Source organism: Anguilla rostrata, chromosome 5 (genome assembly GCF_018555375.3).
Source record: "Anguilla rostrata isolate EN2019 chromosome 5, ASM1855537v3, whole genome shotgun sequence".
Taxonomy (NCBI): Eukaryota; Metazoa; Chordata; class Actinopteri; order Anguilliformes; family Anguillidae; genus Anguilla; species Anguilla rostrata.
This window is the reverse complement of record NC_057937.1, coordinates 8408624-8425431: the sequence shown is the minus strand read 5'-3', so window position 1 is coordinate 8425431 and position 16808 is coordinate 8408624. Positions and strand designations below refer to the sequence as shown.

At 50.1% G+C, this 16808-nt stretch overlaps 1 protein-coding gene across 1 annotated transcript; it reads left to right on the top strand.

Annotated features, from left to right (window-relative positions):
* Positions 1–754: 754 nt before the first annotated feature.
* Positions 755–16468, top strand: wdr19 (WD repeat domain 19). The gene is made up of 37 exons (XM_064334924.1): positions 755–987; positions 1279–1370; positions 1685–1750; positions 1970–2095; positions 2543–2658; positions 3587–3702; positions 3986–4066; positions 4167–4279; positions 4553–4726; positions 4979–5049; positions 5293–5465; positions 5663–5777; positions 5890–5996; positions 6212–6334; positions 6454–6603; positions 6708–6855; positions 7100–7307; positions 7797–7956; positions 8040–8150; positions 8321–8430; positions 8596–8653; positions 8789–8935; positions 9286–9368; positions 9909–9992; positions 10137–10283; positions 10540–10664; positions 10800–10909; positions 11215–11283; positions 11404–11481; positions 12409–12505; positions 12695–12819; positions 12949–13030; positions 13495–13645; positions 14043–14166; positions 14348–14424; positions 15077–15201; positions 15615–16468. The coding sequence occupies exons 1-36, from the start codon at positions 982–984 to the stop codon at positions 15189–15191; spliced, it is 4038 nt and encodes a 1345-aa protein (XP_064190994.1). The 5' UTR covers positions 755–981; the 3' UTR covers positions 15192–15201; positions 15615–16468.
* Positions 16469–16808: the final 340 nt, after the last annotated feature.

The following is a 16808-nucleotide window of genomic DNA, read 5'->3' as shown; positions in this document are numbered from 1 at the left end:
AAGCCAACTTAAGATATATCAGCTGATTTAAAAATGTGTGGGTAGTTTTTATCAGCGATGAAAACAAACAGCTCGGTAGTGAACTGAACACCATCACACAGGCGATCTGACAAGCAATATAAATCTTTATTAGAACAAGTACAGCACAAACAACATGTCACAAAATAGTAACAGTAGTACAAAACTTATTCAGAGATATTTCACTTCGGTATAATAAAGTAATTTTGTGGAGCCTAACATTGTACTTGCATAGCATTTGCCTCCCCTGTTGACCGTCAATGTTAACAGAATCGCTTTTCCTCACAGTTGTCAGGCTCCCTATTCATTCATTTTCGGGACAACCGAGAGGAACAGAGACGCTGTTAACGGACAGCAGATGTTGCTTCACGCTACGAAAACACAATGGAGTCGCCTCCAGAAAAGAATTTGTTATGTCGAAGTGAAACATCTCTTTAATCGGCTAACTTGATGTGGTTAGCAAGCTAGCTATTTAGCTTTCTGGTGAACCAGAGCTAACGTTATACTTACCTTCATAACCGAATATAAACTTCTCAAAAAAGAATTTATAGCCCTTGTCCAGTTTAGACCGCTTAACGTTCACTGACAATGCGGATAACATCGGACAGTGAACGTTGGCAGAGCTATCAGGGACTGTGAGAACACATGTCGCTGTTTAGGCTCAATTTTTCGCTGTCAGAAATAGACTTGCGTCCGTAGCAACGGTAACCGGAAACAAAGTATCCCTACATCCGGTTTTTGACGCCATCTTGTGAAATAGGCCTATTGTGATTTGTAGAATTTCCTGACGATTACAGACCAAATAACTTCAAGTCCCAGAAGTGCATGAACTCATATTGTTTGATGTCGACGCGATTGGTTGTTACCGTTAGGTCGCCATGGGTGATGCAGACGCTGTAAAGTGGTGCATGTTGGGATATTATTAAGAAAAAATGATGGTGAAGGTCTTTGCATAACGCAAAAATGAAGGTAAAGCGTATAATTGTATTTCATATCCACTTTATTTTCCACGATGTTGCCTATTATTTGATAGGGTGTAATTCATATAGCCATGTAGTGGATGCTATGTAGCATTGCCTAAAATGGTCGCAGGCTACTAGTGGATTAGCTAAAGGTAGCTAGCTTACATTTCTAGCGAACTAGCAGCATCAGCTATCTAATAAGTCGTGATTCAAGTTCGTCGGTTCATTTGTAATTTGCACAAACGTTACAAACTAGCGAATTCTATATCAAGATTATTTTACGTTGTTTTTCTCACAGCGTGTTTTCACTCTCTCGGAGAAAGCTTGGCAAGGATCTTGTTTGCAGTACAAGTGGCAGAAGACACTAGGGAATTATATCGCTGTTGCTGGGTAAGTTAGCAGGGTTGTTCGTTGTAGATTTAAAGTTAGCTAGATGGGTTATGGACTGTGATCAACGATCTGTTAGTAGACAGCGACCTTGCCAATTGAGTTCAACAGACGCTTAAGTTGCTGCCATCTCGTCGTAGCCAACGTCAATTTAGTTTCTTGTCTTTTTAGCGTCTAACTGTATGCATGCGACTGCATGGGGATGCTTCATAAGCTATGTGCTTATTAGTCTATAATTTCTAAAAATGTAAAAGCAGTCGCTAAATCTTGTAGCTTGTCATGCTATATGTCTAAAAATGAATGTCCTCTCTTTTAAGACCTGACAGTTCGGTAAAAATATTTGATCGACATGGCCAAAGGAGAAATGAACTGAACTTGCCGGGGTGAGTGAAAATACTAGAAAGCTGCATCTGATCTGTTTACAGCATGAAACTTGTTATTCCGTAACCCTTGTTTAATTATTGTCTGAATATTCTCATTCCAACTTGCTTGTTTTATCCAAGTAGCATACGCGCAGGTTAAAATTATTTTTAATTTCTGCATTAGAAATAAGAAGGCAATGCTTGAGCATGACAACGCTTTGTCCAACTCTTCCCGAATAGACGGTGTCTGGCAATGGACTGGGATAAAGATGGAGATACGCTGGCTGTCATCGCTGACAAGTCCAGCAGTATTTACCTGTGGGATGCCAACGTCAACAAGACATCTCAGCTTGACAGTGGTATGAGGTCAGTGCCTGGAAGCATTTGCCCTCCTTTACGTCCGAATGACATGATCCTTCCAATTACAATGGCAGTTATTGTAATTCATTATGTCCCATTTGTGAATTATCGCTGCCGATTTAAAGCTGTGAGCTCAAAGTAGGAAAGCGACCATTGACAGTATGGTATCAAGTGCACATTTATTGGAGTTATTTTACAGAGGCTCAATGAACTTAGAACGGAAATTTAAAACATCTTGCAGTGGCACAGTAAAAGAAGAATGACTATGGCTGTCTGCACAAGCAAAGCGTGTGGTACCCTTTGCGTCGTGACGCATCTTCTGCAGTCTGTGCAGTGGCAAGGCTCAATGCAGACTCGGTGCTGCTGTGTTTTGTAACATTAAGGGCTGTCCGGTTGCATATTCAGCCCTTTGGTGGGTTTTTTTTTTGTAGCAGTGCATTGTGATCTTTGCAGGGATCAAATGTCCTTCATCCTTTGGTCGAAGACTGCATCGCTGCTGGCGGTGGGAACTGCCAAGGGCAACCTGCTCATCTACAACCAGCAGACGTCACGCAAGATCCCTGTCCTGGGTAACTCGGGGTCTCTCTGTCATTGTAACTCACTCAAAACAGGCTCTTCTTCGACTCGTAAATGATGAGCCCGAATGGGCTGAATGGCCTGTTCTCGTCAGCATTTGCTCTTCGCGTTCCTTCGCTCTTAACCGTGTAAATGGAAACTGTGGGCGGAAGTCCTGTGGGGCGTACCGCAATTGGTCACAGTACCACCCGTTCACGATTGGTTGATTTCAGGCAGTGAGGAATCTCCTGCCTCATTGCATAATACTCCTCTGCGACTCAGCTGTTCAGTTGGGTGTGTGTTATCTGGCCATAGTGATTAGATTAGTTTAGATGACAGACATTTAACAGATGCTCTTATCCGGAGTGACTTGCACAACTTTAACATTTTTTACATAGTACTGTGCATACAGTTCTGATATATACTGAAGCAATTCAGGTTAGGTACCTTGCTCAGGGGCACAATGTCAACGTCTTATTTGGGAATCAAACCTTTCAGTCATAAAACATAAAACATAATGCCCAACCATTGTACGACACTGCTATGCAGCATCAATGTGTGGTACGCCAATGCAGAGTCTACCTGACGGTTACAATCAGGAATTCCAAACTGAGGAATGGAGTTGTAAAGCAGTCAAATCGGCATTTACAATCAGGAATTCCAAACTGAGGAATGGAGTTGTAAAGCAGTCAAATCGGCATTTACAATCAGGAATTCCAAACTGAGGAATGAAGATTAAATTGATTGATGAGGTGATTCACTTCACTCTAGTGTTTCTTTTGCGCCTCTACATCATGAAACCTATGCACTTGTTGTACGTCACTCTGGATAAGAGCGTCTGCTAAATGCCTATAATGTAATGTAATGTAATAAAGAGTGTGGCCCAGGCTGTCTCTGGGAGGGGGAGGTGTTTGATTTTCGTTTTTTTTTTTGGCTGTGCAGGTAAGCACACAAAGCGGATCACGTGCGGCTGCTGGAGCTCCCAAAACCTCCTGGCGCTGGGCAGCGAGGACCGCAACGTGACCGTGAGCAACCACGAGGGGGACACCATCCGGCAGGTGACCGATACTTCGCTGCTTCACCCCATCTTTCCCACCTCCACCTTCCTCATGCGCTCCACCTCTCACTCCCTTCATTCCATTCATTCCTTCCATTGCCCTCTGCTGTATGTGTTACGGATGTCATACATTTCTGGTTCTGTTCCCTTTCTGGGTGCCTGGTTGTGTGTTTGTGTGTGCGTGCACGCGTGTTTCATAGCGCTTATGTTATTTACCTGTGTGTGTGTTCCAGTCCACGTGTTCCGCTGGTGTAGCGCACTGAGTGTCTGTTACTCTCCTGTAGACCCAGGTGCGGTCGGATCCGACGGACGTCCAGTTCTCGGTGATGAAGACGGACGAGAGGGCGTCGCCAGGGGAGAGCACGGTGAGCGGGGCTCCGGCGCGTCGCTCACGGCGACACGGGCTTCGCAGCCGCGCCAAAAACCGTCTGACCCGGGTCCGTTCCCCCCCCCCCATCCTCACAGGTGAGCGTGGTGGTTGGGAGAAAGACCCTGTTTCTCTTCAACCTGAACGACCCGGACAACCCCATCGAGCTGGCCTTCCAGCAGCGCTATGGCACCATCATCGCCTACCGCTGGTAAGACTTCTCCTGCTCCGTCACGTACCGCCATCGCCGCCCGCCGCGAGCGCCACCCCGAGTCCCACGACCATAGCAGCCCGCTCGCACCGCTTGGGGTACAGTGACGCCCGCTTCGTTTTTCGCTACTTTCAAAACCCGTTACTGTCTCTGAAATGATCGTTTCTTTTGACATTTCTCTCTCCCTCACTCCATTTTTCCATCCCCCTCTCCCTTCCTCCTTCCCTTTCTCCCCTCCTCTTCCCCTTCCCTGTCTCTCTGTCTGTGGGACAGGTATGGAGACGGCTACATCATGATCGGCTTCTCGCAGGGCTACTTCGTGGTGATCTCCACGCACATCCGGGAGATCGGCCAGGAGCTCTTTCAGGCCCACAACCACAAGGACAGCTTGACCAGCATCGCCATCTCCCAGTCCCTGAACAAGGCTGCCTCCTGTGGAGACAACTGGTAAATGCGCCGATGGACTCCCTCCTCCGGAAGCAAATACCCAGTAATAAAATGACAACGCTCTGTAGTCCCATAACAGTGAGAGAAATTAAGCTAACGAACCATGGTTGCTGGTTTAAAATAAATGGCCCAGCACGGCCTGGAACATGTTTTTTTGTTAAAGTTAATCACAGTTGTGTGTTTTTAAAAATAATTTTTTCAGATTAAAGATTTGATGTCAGTCACTCATCTTTCCTCATTCTCCTGTTTCAGTATCAAGATTCACGACTTGACCGAGCTGAAGGAAATGTATGCCATTGTCAACCTGGATGATGAAACGAAAGGTAAGGGAGGTGATAACATAGCCTGTTAAATTCCTTGTAGTGCTTATCCCAAAACGGGCAAGTATTCAAATGCGTCATGCAATTAAAAAAGGCATTCAAAAAATGCCTGTTGGTTTATTTTTATTCAGGTCAAATATTTAGGCTGAATTTCTGAGCTATTAATTAATTGTTGCTTGTATACCTGAGGCTTTGGAAGACTGTTACAGCAGTAAATTCACCCCCCTTTGTGTGTGTGTCCGTTAGGACTGGACCAGCTGTCCTGGACGGATGACGGGCAGCTGTTGGCGATCTCCAGCCAGCGCGGGACGCTTCACGTGTTCCTCACCAAGCTGCCGATCCTGGGGGACACGTGCGGCACCAGGGTGGCCTACCTCACCTCCCTGCTGGAGGTCACCGTGGCCAACCAGGTGGAGGGGGTGAGTCCCAACACAAACCTCTGAGCTATGTCCAGGACAACATATATCACAGCAGAAGTACTGCACACACTCACACATGCACACATAAACACACCTGCACACACATGCACACTCATGCACGCACGCAAACACGCACACACTATAGCAGAGTCTTAGAGCTGCCCATCCCATGAGTCTCACCCCTCATGCCCCCACAGGAGTCCCCTATCGCCGTGGAAGTGGAGGTAGAGCCCAACTTCATTGGCGTTGGACCAGACCACGTTGCCGTGGGAATGAACAACCGTGCATGGTTCTATGCTCTTGGAGACGGTGGTGAGTATGTACATTTTGTCTGTTAAGTTTTGTCAAGTGAGTAGTAAAAACGGTCCCCCCCCCCCGGCTTCAGTGTGGTTATTAAGGTAATGAAAGATGTGTCTGACTGTAGGTGTGGAGAAACTGAAGGACACAGAGTATCTGGGGACTGTGGCCAGCATGTGTCTGAACTCTGACTACGCGGCTGCGCTGTTTGAGGGGAAGGTGCAGCTTCACATGGTGAGTGCAGGTGTGCGTGTGTGCGTATGTGTGCGTGCAATGCACACGCGTGTTTTTGTGCGTATGTGTGTGTGCTTGCGTGATGTGTGCATTTTTGGGGTGCAGATTCATCTGGTCACACTTACAACCTAGCTGTGTGTATGTTTGTGTGCATGCTTGCGTACATGTGTGGATGCTTGCGCGTGTGCATGTGCATGCATGTGTCTCCACTTCAGATTGAGGGTGAGGAGCACGAGGTTCAGGAGGACAGACAGACGCGCCTGTTCCCCGGTCGGGACGACAAGTGTCGAATCCTGACCCACGCCCTCACCGCTGACTTCCTCTTCTACGGCGCCGACGTAAGGAACAAATCCTGATTGGTCCAGAGCAGTACGCGTGCGCCACACGCGTGAGACAGTTTCAGCAGTGGCCGCGCTGTTTGTGATCCGTCCGTCTGTCTGTCTGTCCGTCCGCTCAGACCGGCGTGATCCAGTGCTTCTACATCGAGGACTGGCAGTACGTCAACGAGCACCGGCACCCGCTGGGCATCCGCAAGCTGTGCCCCGACCCCAACGGCACGCGGCTGGTCTTCATCGACGACAAGAACGACGGCTTCCTGTACTGCCCGGTGAGACTCTCGCCTCCCCGCGCCCGCGTCCGCGTCCGCCGCACGGACCTCTGGGTAAGCCGCGGAGGCCTGTGTTCACCAGCCTGTCTCTCTCCCCTTTTCAGGTGAACGACTCTGTGTACGAAATCCCCAACTTCGCTCCCACCGTCAAAGGCGTCCTGTGGGAGAACTGGGCCATGGACAAGGGCGTGTTCGTGGCCTACGATGACGACAAGGTCTACACCTACGTCTTCCACAAGGACACCATCCAGGGTAGGACACTGTGCCGTCCACAGACCCCACCGCCAGACTAGTTACATTTACAGACCACACCTGCCAGACTAGTTACATTTACAGACCACACCTGCCAGACTCGTTACATTTACAGACCACACCACCTTGTGTGAAACAAAGCTAAATAAACCAGTATCTACTTACTGTGTGACATCACACCTTGGCCATGTGCTTCGTCCAGGGTTGCCAGATCTCATGGTCCCTTCCCTCCTCCTTCCCACAGGCTCCAAGATCATCCTGGCGGGAGCCACCAAGCTGCCGTTTTCCCACAAGCCCCTGCTGCTGTACAACGGGGAGCTGACGTGCCAGACGCCGAGCGGGAAGACGAGCAGCGTGGTGCTGAGCACGCACGGGTTCCTGCACGGCAACTGGAAGGAGCAGCCGCCCGCCGAGCTCGCACGCGCCCTCCCACAGGCCCTCATGCTCAAGAGGTACTGAGCGTGCTCACTCCCACTGGCCCTCATGCTCAAGAGGTACTGAGCGTGCTCACTCCCACAGGTCCTCATGCTCAAGAGGTACGAGCACGCTCACGCATGTGTGTCAGTCAGTCTGCGGTCACCTGGGCTCTGTCTGTGTGTATATATGTGTATGTGTGTGCGTGTCTGAGTGTGAGTGCGAGTGTGTGTGTGCATGTGAGAGAGAGTGTGTGTGTGTGCGTATGTCTGTCTGTCTGTGTATATCTGTATTTGCATATTAATCTATAGACTCTCACCTCTCTTGTCTGTCTTGGTTTGTGTACGTCTTTTTGCCTGTGTGTGTGTGTGTTGTGTGTATGTGTGTGTGTGTGTGTGTTGTGTGTACGTGTGTGTGTGTGTGTGTGAGTGTGTACGTACGTGTGTTGTGTGTACGTGCGAATGCCTGTACGTGTGTTGTGTGTGTGTGTGTGTGTGTGTGTGTGTGTGTGTGTGTGTGTGCGGCAGGTTCTCTGAGGCGTGGGAGTTGTGCAAGGTCCTGAATAACGTGGACTCGTGGGCGGAGCTTGGCCGGGCCTGCATGCACCACATGGAGGTGGAGCTGGCCATCCGCGTGCATCGCATGGTGCGCAACGTTGGCATGGTGATGTCACTGGAGGGGATCAAGGTAGGCCCCGCCCCCCCCACCGACATTCAGAGCAGAGTCCTCAGCTTTAGGAGAGCGCCGTGTCTCACCCCTTTCCCTCTCAGGGGATCGAGGACCAGAACCTGCTGGCAGGACACTTGGCCATGTTCACCAACGACTTCAACCAAGCCCAGGATCTCTACCTGGCCTCCACCTGCCCCATCGCCGCCTTAGAGGTGCGAATAACCCCACCCTCACATCTCCGTCTCTGAATCTCTCTCCTTATTTCACAATATGGCTGTGCAGGAAAACAGAATTACGTTACATAATTGAATTTGTGTGTTTGTGTGTACATACGTTTGTGCGTGCGTGCATGTTTGTGTGTGTGTGTGTGTGTGCGCTCCAGATGAGGAGAGACCTCCAGCACTGGGACAGTGCGCTACAGCTGGCTAAGAGACTGGCCCCCACACAGATTCCCTTCATATCCAAGGAGTACGCGGTGCAGCTGGAGTTTGTGTGAGTAACGCCTCCTCATCTGGCGGCTCTGTTTAAACCGGGCTTCTGAAATGGGAGGACTCTGAACTTTAACAACAGCTGCACAAGTTTTGCATTTTGTGGATTTGCTTGAATTTATAAAATGTTGGTCCATGTTCTGTCTAATGATTTGTGCATTTTCTCTAGTGGAGACTATGTGAATGCACTGGCTCACTATGAAAAAGGAATAACTGGTGACAACAAGGTGAATGCTTCTATCCCTACCGTTCCTGCTTGTGTGTGTGCGAGTGTGAGAACATGCGTCTGTCTGTGTATGAAGTTTCCTGGCCGCTCCTGTTTCCGGAGTTTTATTGGTAATGAATCTCCCCCCTCTCCCTAGTTTCAGGAGCATGATGAGGCCTGCCTAGGGGGCGTGGCTCGGATGTCCATCAGGATGGGAGACATCCGTCGAGGGGCCAATCAGGCGATTAAACACCCCAGCAGGCTGCTGAAAAAGGACTGCGGGACCATCCTGGAGAGCATGAAGGTCAGTGAATGCCTGAGTGTTATATTTAGAATCACGGTCTTATTTCTATTACTTTCTTGCCAAATAAGACAAAAAGACTGCTGATGAGGTGACTTATTTCAAGACTTGCCAATGGGGTGAGACAATTTCACTTGTCAAGCAAAAAGTGACTTCAAACAAGCAAATATTTTCTACTCGAGAGAAAAGAACAGAGTTTAGGTCTCATCGCAAGACTAAAGCACTTCATTGCGAGACTAAAACACTTAATTACAGGACTAAAAACTTGGTAAGACGGGCCTGGTTTGCAGTGAGAGTGAAGCAGCCAGCAAAAAGCACAACCCCCCGTTCTGCCCTCTCTCTCGTTTGCGCAGCAATTCTCGGAGGCAGCTCAGCTGTACGAGAAGGGCCAGTACTACGACAAGGCCGCCTCCGTCTACATCCGCTGCAAGAACTGGTGAGAGCGCCCCGCCCTCCCCGACGGGGCCACACGCAGCCCTCTACCCCCCGGCCCCGCTTCAGCGCCTCTATCCCCTCCTTTCCTTTGGGGAAACCCAATGAATAGGACTCCGTTATGAGGCGTCGTGACAGAGCTTTCCCTGCAAGCTTCCGCGCTGTGAATGCAGAATGTTGCGAGCTGTGCCCAGGGGTCAGCTTGCATGGCCAGCTGTGTAGTGTGAAGGCTGTGGGTACAGCTGTAATGTCTTATTTAGGCTGGTCAGCACAGCTGAGGATGACTGTGGTAACGACCACGGTCAGCACAGCGAGATACTGGTGAAACACAAGGTCCAGCACAGCTGAGGATGACTGTGGTGAACGACACAACCACGGTCCAGCACAGCTGAGGACGACTCTGTGGTGAATGACACAATCATGGTCCAGCACAGCTGAGGATGACTCTGTGGTGAATGGCACAACCATGGTCCAGCACGGCTGAGGATGACTCTGTGGTGAATGACACAAGCTAACTTTTGGACTCTACCTGTGTCTCTCTCAGGGCGAAAGTGGGGGAACTCCTGCCCCAGGTGACCTCACCCAAGATCCACCTGCAGTACGCCAAGGCCAAGGAGGCGGATGGCAGGTAGGCCGGTGACACACCTGTCCACCTCCTTCTCCCTCTCTCCCTCTCTTTTTATGCTGCTTCAGAGATCTCCCTTCATCGTAGCCAGGGCTCAGTGTACACCTGCGGCTCACGCCCCACTTCCTGCGGCTCACTTCCTGCCAGGTACAAGGAAGCCGGCGTGGCGTACGAGAGCGCCAAGGACTGGGACAACGTGATCCGCGTGCAGCTGGACCACCTCAACAACCCCGAGGAGGCCGTGCGCATCGTGCGCGAGACCCAGTCCATCGACGGAGCCAAGATGGTGGCCAGGTCAGGACACCCGCCGTCAACGTTTCTTTAATTCATCGCGATCGTTTTGCAGAGTTCGCCCCAACAGGTGGGCCAGTCTCAAAGGTTACGGTGTGTCCCTTTATGAGAACATTAACCCCTGGGAAAGCATTTGGTTGGCCCTACCAAGTATTCATCAATCAGTCTTCAAAGGAGCATGTCCTTGTCTGTTCAGTGAAACCATTTAGTGGTTTCATTGGATAACTGTGTGGTGATCCTCTTGTCCGTTCCGGCTCAGGTTTTTCCTGCGTCTGAGTGACTACGGATCGGCCATCCAGTTCCTGGTCCTGTCCAAGTGCAACGACGAGGCCTTTCAGCTCGCTCAGCAACACAGCCAGATGGAGGTCTACGCTGACATCATCGGTAAGCCCTTGTGTGCGGTGTGTATGGTGTGGGTGTGTGTATGGTGTGTGTGCTTGTATGGTATGGTGTGTGTGTATCGTGTGTGCATGCGTGTGCCACTGCCCAACGCTGGCTGTGTGTGTTTTCCCGTGCCAGGGTCTGACGCCACTATGGAGGACTACCAGAGCATCGCCCTGTACTTTGAGGGTGAGAAGAAGCACCTGCAAGCTGGCAAGTTCTTCCAAAAGTGTGGCCAGTACAGCCGGGTGAGTCATCCTTTAACTCTTCATTAATTAATCAATTCACTGGTGAATCATTGGTGGATTCATTCCTGCATTTATTCAACTCAACATTCATTCATGCAGCACCGAAGCAGTTGTGAGCCATTCTCCACAGTAGTGCCCGATTACTTGCACAGTGCATGCTGTTCTACAGACACCGTTGAATAATTTGATGTTAATGCAGCTCACCTCTAACACGCACGTCTGTGAACCCCCTGCCCCCTGCCCCCCACCCCACCACACCACACCCTACACTTCCCCCCTCACCCCTCCCTACTCGTCTGTCTCAGGCCCTGAAGCACTTCCTGAAGTGTCCCAACACCGAGGACAACCTGGCGATTGAGATGGCCATAGAGACCGTAAGTTCCGTTACTGCTTGTTTGCTCTTTAACGGGGTATGACAGGATATGAACAAATCTGTACTTTTGTGTCATCGTTTAACACTCCTTGCAATGATTTTCATTGCCGTCACGCCCCAGGTGGGACAGGCCAAGGACGAAGCTCTGACGAACCAGCTGATCGACTACTTGATGGGAGAGAGTGATGGGATGCCCAAGGTACACAGCGCCTTGGCCTTATCCAATTTTTCATTGTTCTTGCCGGTGCAGTTTGACAGCCACTTCTTGAGGGCTAAAGCGGAGATCCCCAACCCTGGCCCTGGAGAGCAGCAGGGTCTGCTGGCTTTCCTACTTTCAGCACTTAAAGGCCAGCAAACCCTGTGGCTCTCCATGTCCAGGGTTGGTTGCTCCTCATGTAGAGGGAATTGGAGTCCTCCATTGTGTTGCATTGACCTGCTCAGTAAAGCTAAGCCAAAGATAGTGAGGGTGGAATGCCATAACAGTAACTCCTCATGCTAGTGCTAGTGAATAACAATCACTGCAGACTTGAATCGCATGCGTTTTGACATTCACCGATTCTCCATTGTTCGTAGGCTGTACCCGTCTTGTGGATTACCTGATTTCTGCCATGACTCCCATTTGTGTTTCTAATCCATTTCCTCATCTCTCTCGTCACGCTCATTTTCACGCTGGCCCGCCTTTAGCCTATCGCTGTGAGTAGCCGCCTGGGACTGCTGCCACCTGCTGGCGGAGTTCATTACACGCACGCTAACCCTAACGCTAGGCAGCTTTCTCCGTAGTTCCGTTTAGCTTTGGCCTGCTTTGGTTTGGAGTTTCCCCTCTCCCCAGACACAGAAAAAGTTAAGATGTGAGTACAGCCGCTAGGCTGCTCGCTAATAATGCTCAAAACCGTGCCCTGCCCCGTTTGTACGTGGCAATACAGGCACACGGCGGGTCTGGACTGGGGATGCCCATCTCACGGGCGGGTGGACATTCGGGGTGGGGTGGCCAGGCGAGCATGTGACCACCTTGGGGATACAGAGCGTGTGTCTGTGGCCTGGTGTTAGCTGATTGGTGGAGAGCCTGACTGACAGCTTTCACTGTGATGAGCGTGACTTTTTTTTTTTTTTTTTTTTTTAAACCCAGGATGCAAAGTACCTGTTCCGGCTGTACATGGCCCTGAAGCACTACAGAGAGGCGGCTCGGACTGCCATCATCATTGCCAGGGAGGAGCAGTCCGCAGGTCTGTCTGTCGATACTGTTCTTCGTCCTCCAGGGACCTGTATCACACATCAGGATTCCTGAGTTAGCTGGATAACTGCACCAGCAGTAAAACCTGGAACGGCTCCATGAATTGTTTTGCAGATCCACCTCCTCACGAGGGGGCTAGCAGTCGAGTGACCCTGAATAAACACCCCTCACTGTGTTTTAGGAAACTACAGGAACGCCCACGACGTCCTCTTCAGCATGTACACCGAGCTGCAGACCCAGAACATCCGCATCCCAGCGGAGATGGCCACCAACCTGATGATACTCCACAGCTACATCCTGGTCAAGGTTGGGAAGGCCTCTTCTTTACCCATAATCCACCCGTTCTTGAAAGCGGTGGCATCCCTGTACCGGACGCTCAGGAGACGGGGCGTTTGTGGTTCAGGATCCGCCTCACCTGCTGTCTCTACCCCGCAGGTGCACGTGAAGAGGGGCGATCACTTAAAGGGGGCGCGCATGCTGATTCGAGTGTCCAACAACATCAGCAAGTTCCCCTCCCGTGAGTCTCTCTCTTTCTCCATCCATCCATTCATCCATCCATCCATCTTCTTCCCTGCACCTGTCACCCGCCAACTCGATCTTTCAGACCTTACAGACCTCATGTCTCTTCATCAACAGAAAGTTTTAAAAAAGTCCGGAGACAGTTAAGTGCAGTTACACAGCATGTTAAGAAGTTTTTGACTGACAGGGTTGAGCTCCCTCTTATGCAGGGTAACAGGGTAGAAAGGGTAGAAGGCTGTCTTGCCTCCTAGTTTGACTTGACATTACTCTCTGACCTAGCCTATGCTTCCTGTGTAAACTGGATTTACTGTGTTCACGGCTATGAATAACTGTTACATAAGTAGTATTGTACCTTATCGGACCTGTTTTGTAGTTATTCCAGTGCCCTTCAGTATGCAATTGTACGTCGCTTTGGATAAAAGCGCCTGCCAGATAGATGTAATGAGATCTCTCTCTTTGCAGACATAGTGCCCATCCTGACGTCGGCGGTGATCGAGTGTCACCGGGCGGGGCTGAAGAACTCGTCCTTCAGCTTCGCCGCCATGCTGATGCGGCCCGAGTACCGCAACAAGATCGACGCCAAGTACAAGAAGAAGATCGAGGCCATGGTCCGGTGAGCGTGGCGTGCCCAACCCCGCCCGCCTCACCTGGGGGCACTGCACCAGACAGGAAACCAGCTCTGCTCACCTCAGTCTGTTTCATACCCCTCTCCCTCCCTCCCTCCGCCTCACACCCCTCTCCCTCCCTCCCTCCATCCATCCCACACCCCTCTCCCTCCCTCCCTCCGCCTCACACCCCTCTCCCTCCCTCCCTCCGTCCATCCCACACCCCTCTCCTCCCTCCCTCCGCCTCACACCCATCTCCCTCCCTCCCTCCGTCCCTCCATCCCAAACCCCTTTCTTCCCCGTCTCTCTCTCCCTCCCTCCAACACATACCCCTCTCCCTCCCTCTCTCCCTCCGTCTCACACCACTCTCCCTCCCTCCCTCTCCTCCCTCCCTCCCTCCCTCAGACGCCCAGACACTTCAGAGCTGGAGGAGGAGACGGCGCCCTGTCCGTACTGCAGCTTCATGCTGCCCGAATGTGAGCTGTTGTGCCCGGGGTGCAAGAACAACCTTCCCTACTGCATCGCCACGGTGAGTATCACACACACAACCTTCCCTACTGCATCGCCAGTGAGTATCTCTCTCACACACACACACACACACACACACAACCTTCCCTACTGCATCGCCACGGTGAGTATCACACACACACACACCCTTCCCTACTGTGTACGGCCACTGTCCCATAACCACACACTGCTTGCTGTTGCAGGGTCGTCACATGGTGAAGGAGGACTGGTCAGTGTGTCCTCACTGCAACTTCCCTGCACTGCACTCTGAGTTCCTTGCGTGAGTCCCCACAATGCAGCGAAATCTGACACACACACAAGGGATTCTGTCAATGACTACTGCCTACACAGTCTGAATCAATCCTTTCTGTTTGTGTGTTTGTGTTTGCCCGTGTACGCCTGTGTGTGTGTGTGTGTGTGTGTGTGTTTGTGTTTGCCCGTGTACGTCTGTTCGCCTGTGTGTGTGTGTTTGCCCGTGTACGTCTGTTCGCCTGTGTGTGTGTGTGTGTTTGTGTTTGCCCGTGTACGTCTGTTCGCCTGTGTGTGTGTGTGTTTGTCCGTGTACGTCTGTTCGCCTGTGTGTGTGTGTGTTTGTGTTTGCCCGTGTACGTCTGTTCGCCTGTGTGTTTTTGCCCGTGTACGTCTGTTCGCCTGTGTGTGTTTGTGTTTGCCCGTGTACGTCTGTTCGCCTGTGTGTGTTTGTGTTTGCCCGTGTACGTCTGTTCGCCTGTGTGTGTGTGTGTGTGTTTGTGTTTGCCCGTGTACGTCTGTTCGCCTGTGTGTGTGTGTGTGTGTTTGTGTTTGCCCGTGTACGTCTGTTCGCCTGTGTGTGTGTGTTTGTGTTTGCCCGTGTACGTCTGTTCGCCTGTGTGTGTGTGTGTTTGTCCGTGTACGTCTGTTCGCCTGTGTGTGTGTGTTTGTGTGGGGTTCAGGCTGCTGGAGACAGAGTCGGTGTGTCCCATGTGCTCAGAGACCCTGAGTGTGAACCAGGTGAAGAAGATCACAGACTGTTCCAGCTACCTGCAGCCTGACGAACTGGAGCACTGATCACCAAGAGGTGCGAGCCGTACACACACACACAACACAGGGAAACACACAGAGGCACACATGTACACACACACACACACAACACAGGGAAACACACAGAGGCACACATGTACACACACAGGCAAATGCAAACACACATACACACAACACAGGGAAACACACATGTACACACACACACACACAGGAAAACACACACATAGGTAATCACAGATACCAGTCATTCACATACACATGGCCATGGTCCCAATGACATTTGCGTGCACAGGACGGAACATCTGGTTTCATTTTAAAGCCTTTTTAAAGTAACTTTTCCTCTAGAATTATTATTTCTGTAGTTTTACGTTCAGATAGTAGTCACGCAGATCAGGAATTCAAACCCATTACCTAATTTAAATGCACTAAAACATGCGCTTTTTTTAACAGATCCAAAGGATATATAAGTTCTGTCGGCGGACAAAGGAAGATATTTTCTTTGACAATCAATCAGGAGGGCAACGATAAACGATTGGCATCGAATGATCCTTATTCATTTCAGACCTCACAGCCTAAATCTTTTGTCCAGCCCAAGCTATGTAATATATTTGCCTTTTTTTTTTTTAATGAGTGCAATTGAAATTCCAAATAGAGGCATTAGAAACCCAGCATTAACGGTAGAAATAGCTAAAAAATGTAAATGTATATTAGCAGTTAACAGGCGATTGGTGTTGCCATGGTTACTGGCAGACATATAGCAGCCTTCACATTGCCTTTGCTGGAGGTTCACTCTTGACCATGTGTATAGAGGTACTTTTTTTTTTTTTTCTTTTTTAAATCTGAACACGCAAACCTGAACACCAAGCCTGCCGAGAGTGCAAGGGGACCAGGCTGGCAGCACGCCATCAGGAAGAGTTCACCGGTACACTGGATGAGCGCCAGAGCTGCACTTGTTAGAGCCGGCTCGATCGGGAATCCACGCTGGAATGCAATACTGGGAAACCCGCTGAAGTATGGCAGCTCTGAAACTCTGAAAAAGGAACTCGCTCCACAGGTACTGAGGTAGATCAGCCTCCTTTCATCACCCCTGTGTGCAGTCAGGCACAAGAATGGCCCCACACAAAATGGAGGATACGCTCATTTTAAACATAAGCAGCTAAAATATGAATCCTGACAATTTTTTTTTTAATTCATAGGTATTTTCTAAGGATTTACTATATTGCTTTTTGTATGTACAGGTCTGTATTGCGCCAATGCTAAATGTGACTTCCTGCCCTGCAGTAATAAAATATTATCCACAGTAATGACAGGGGCCTTAATTGCTTGCTATTTTGCAGTGATTTTCACCTAAGGACATCAAATCCCTTTACACTGAGGATTGTGCCAGCTGTCACTCACTGCAGATGGGTAACGCCCACTTGGGTGATGCGATTCTGTGCCAGAGAACTTTTGTTAACCAATGAGAACAAGGCATAAACCGATGACCAGATAGGAAGGTACTGAATACAAATGAAATGGTGATGAACTGTAGAGGACAGTACCTTGCCTAAAGTTTCCAGTGGGCTCAAACTCTGAAACCACACTTCTGATGACATTGTGGTGCCTCTGATGAAGATCAGCTCCATTCCATAACTTACACACACT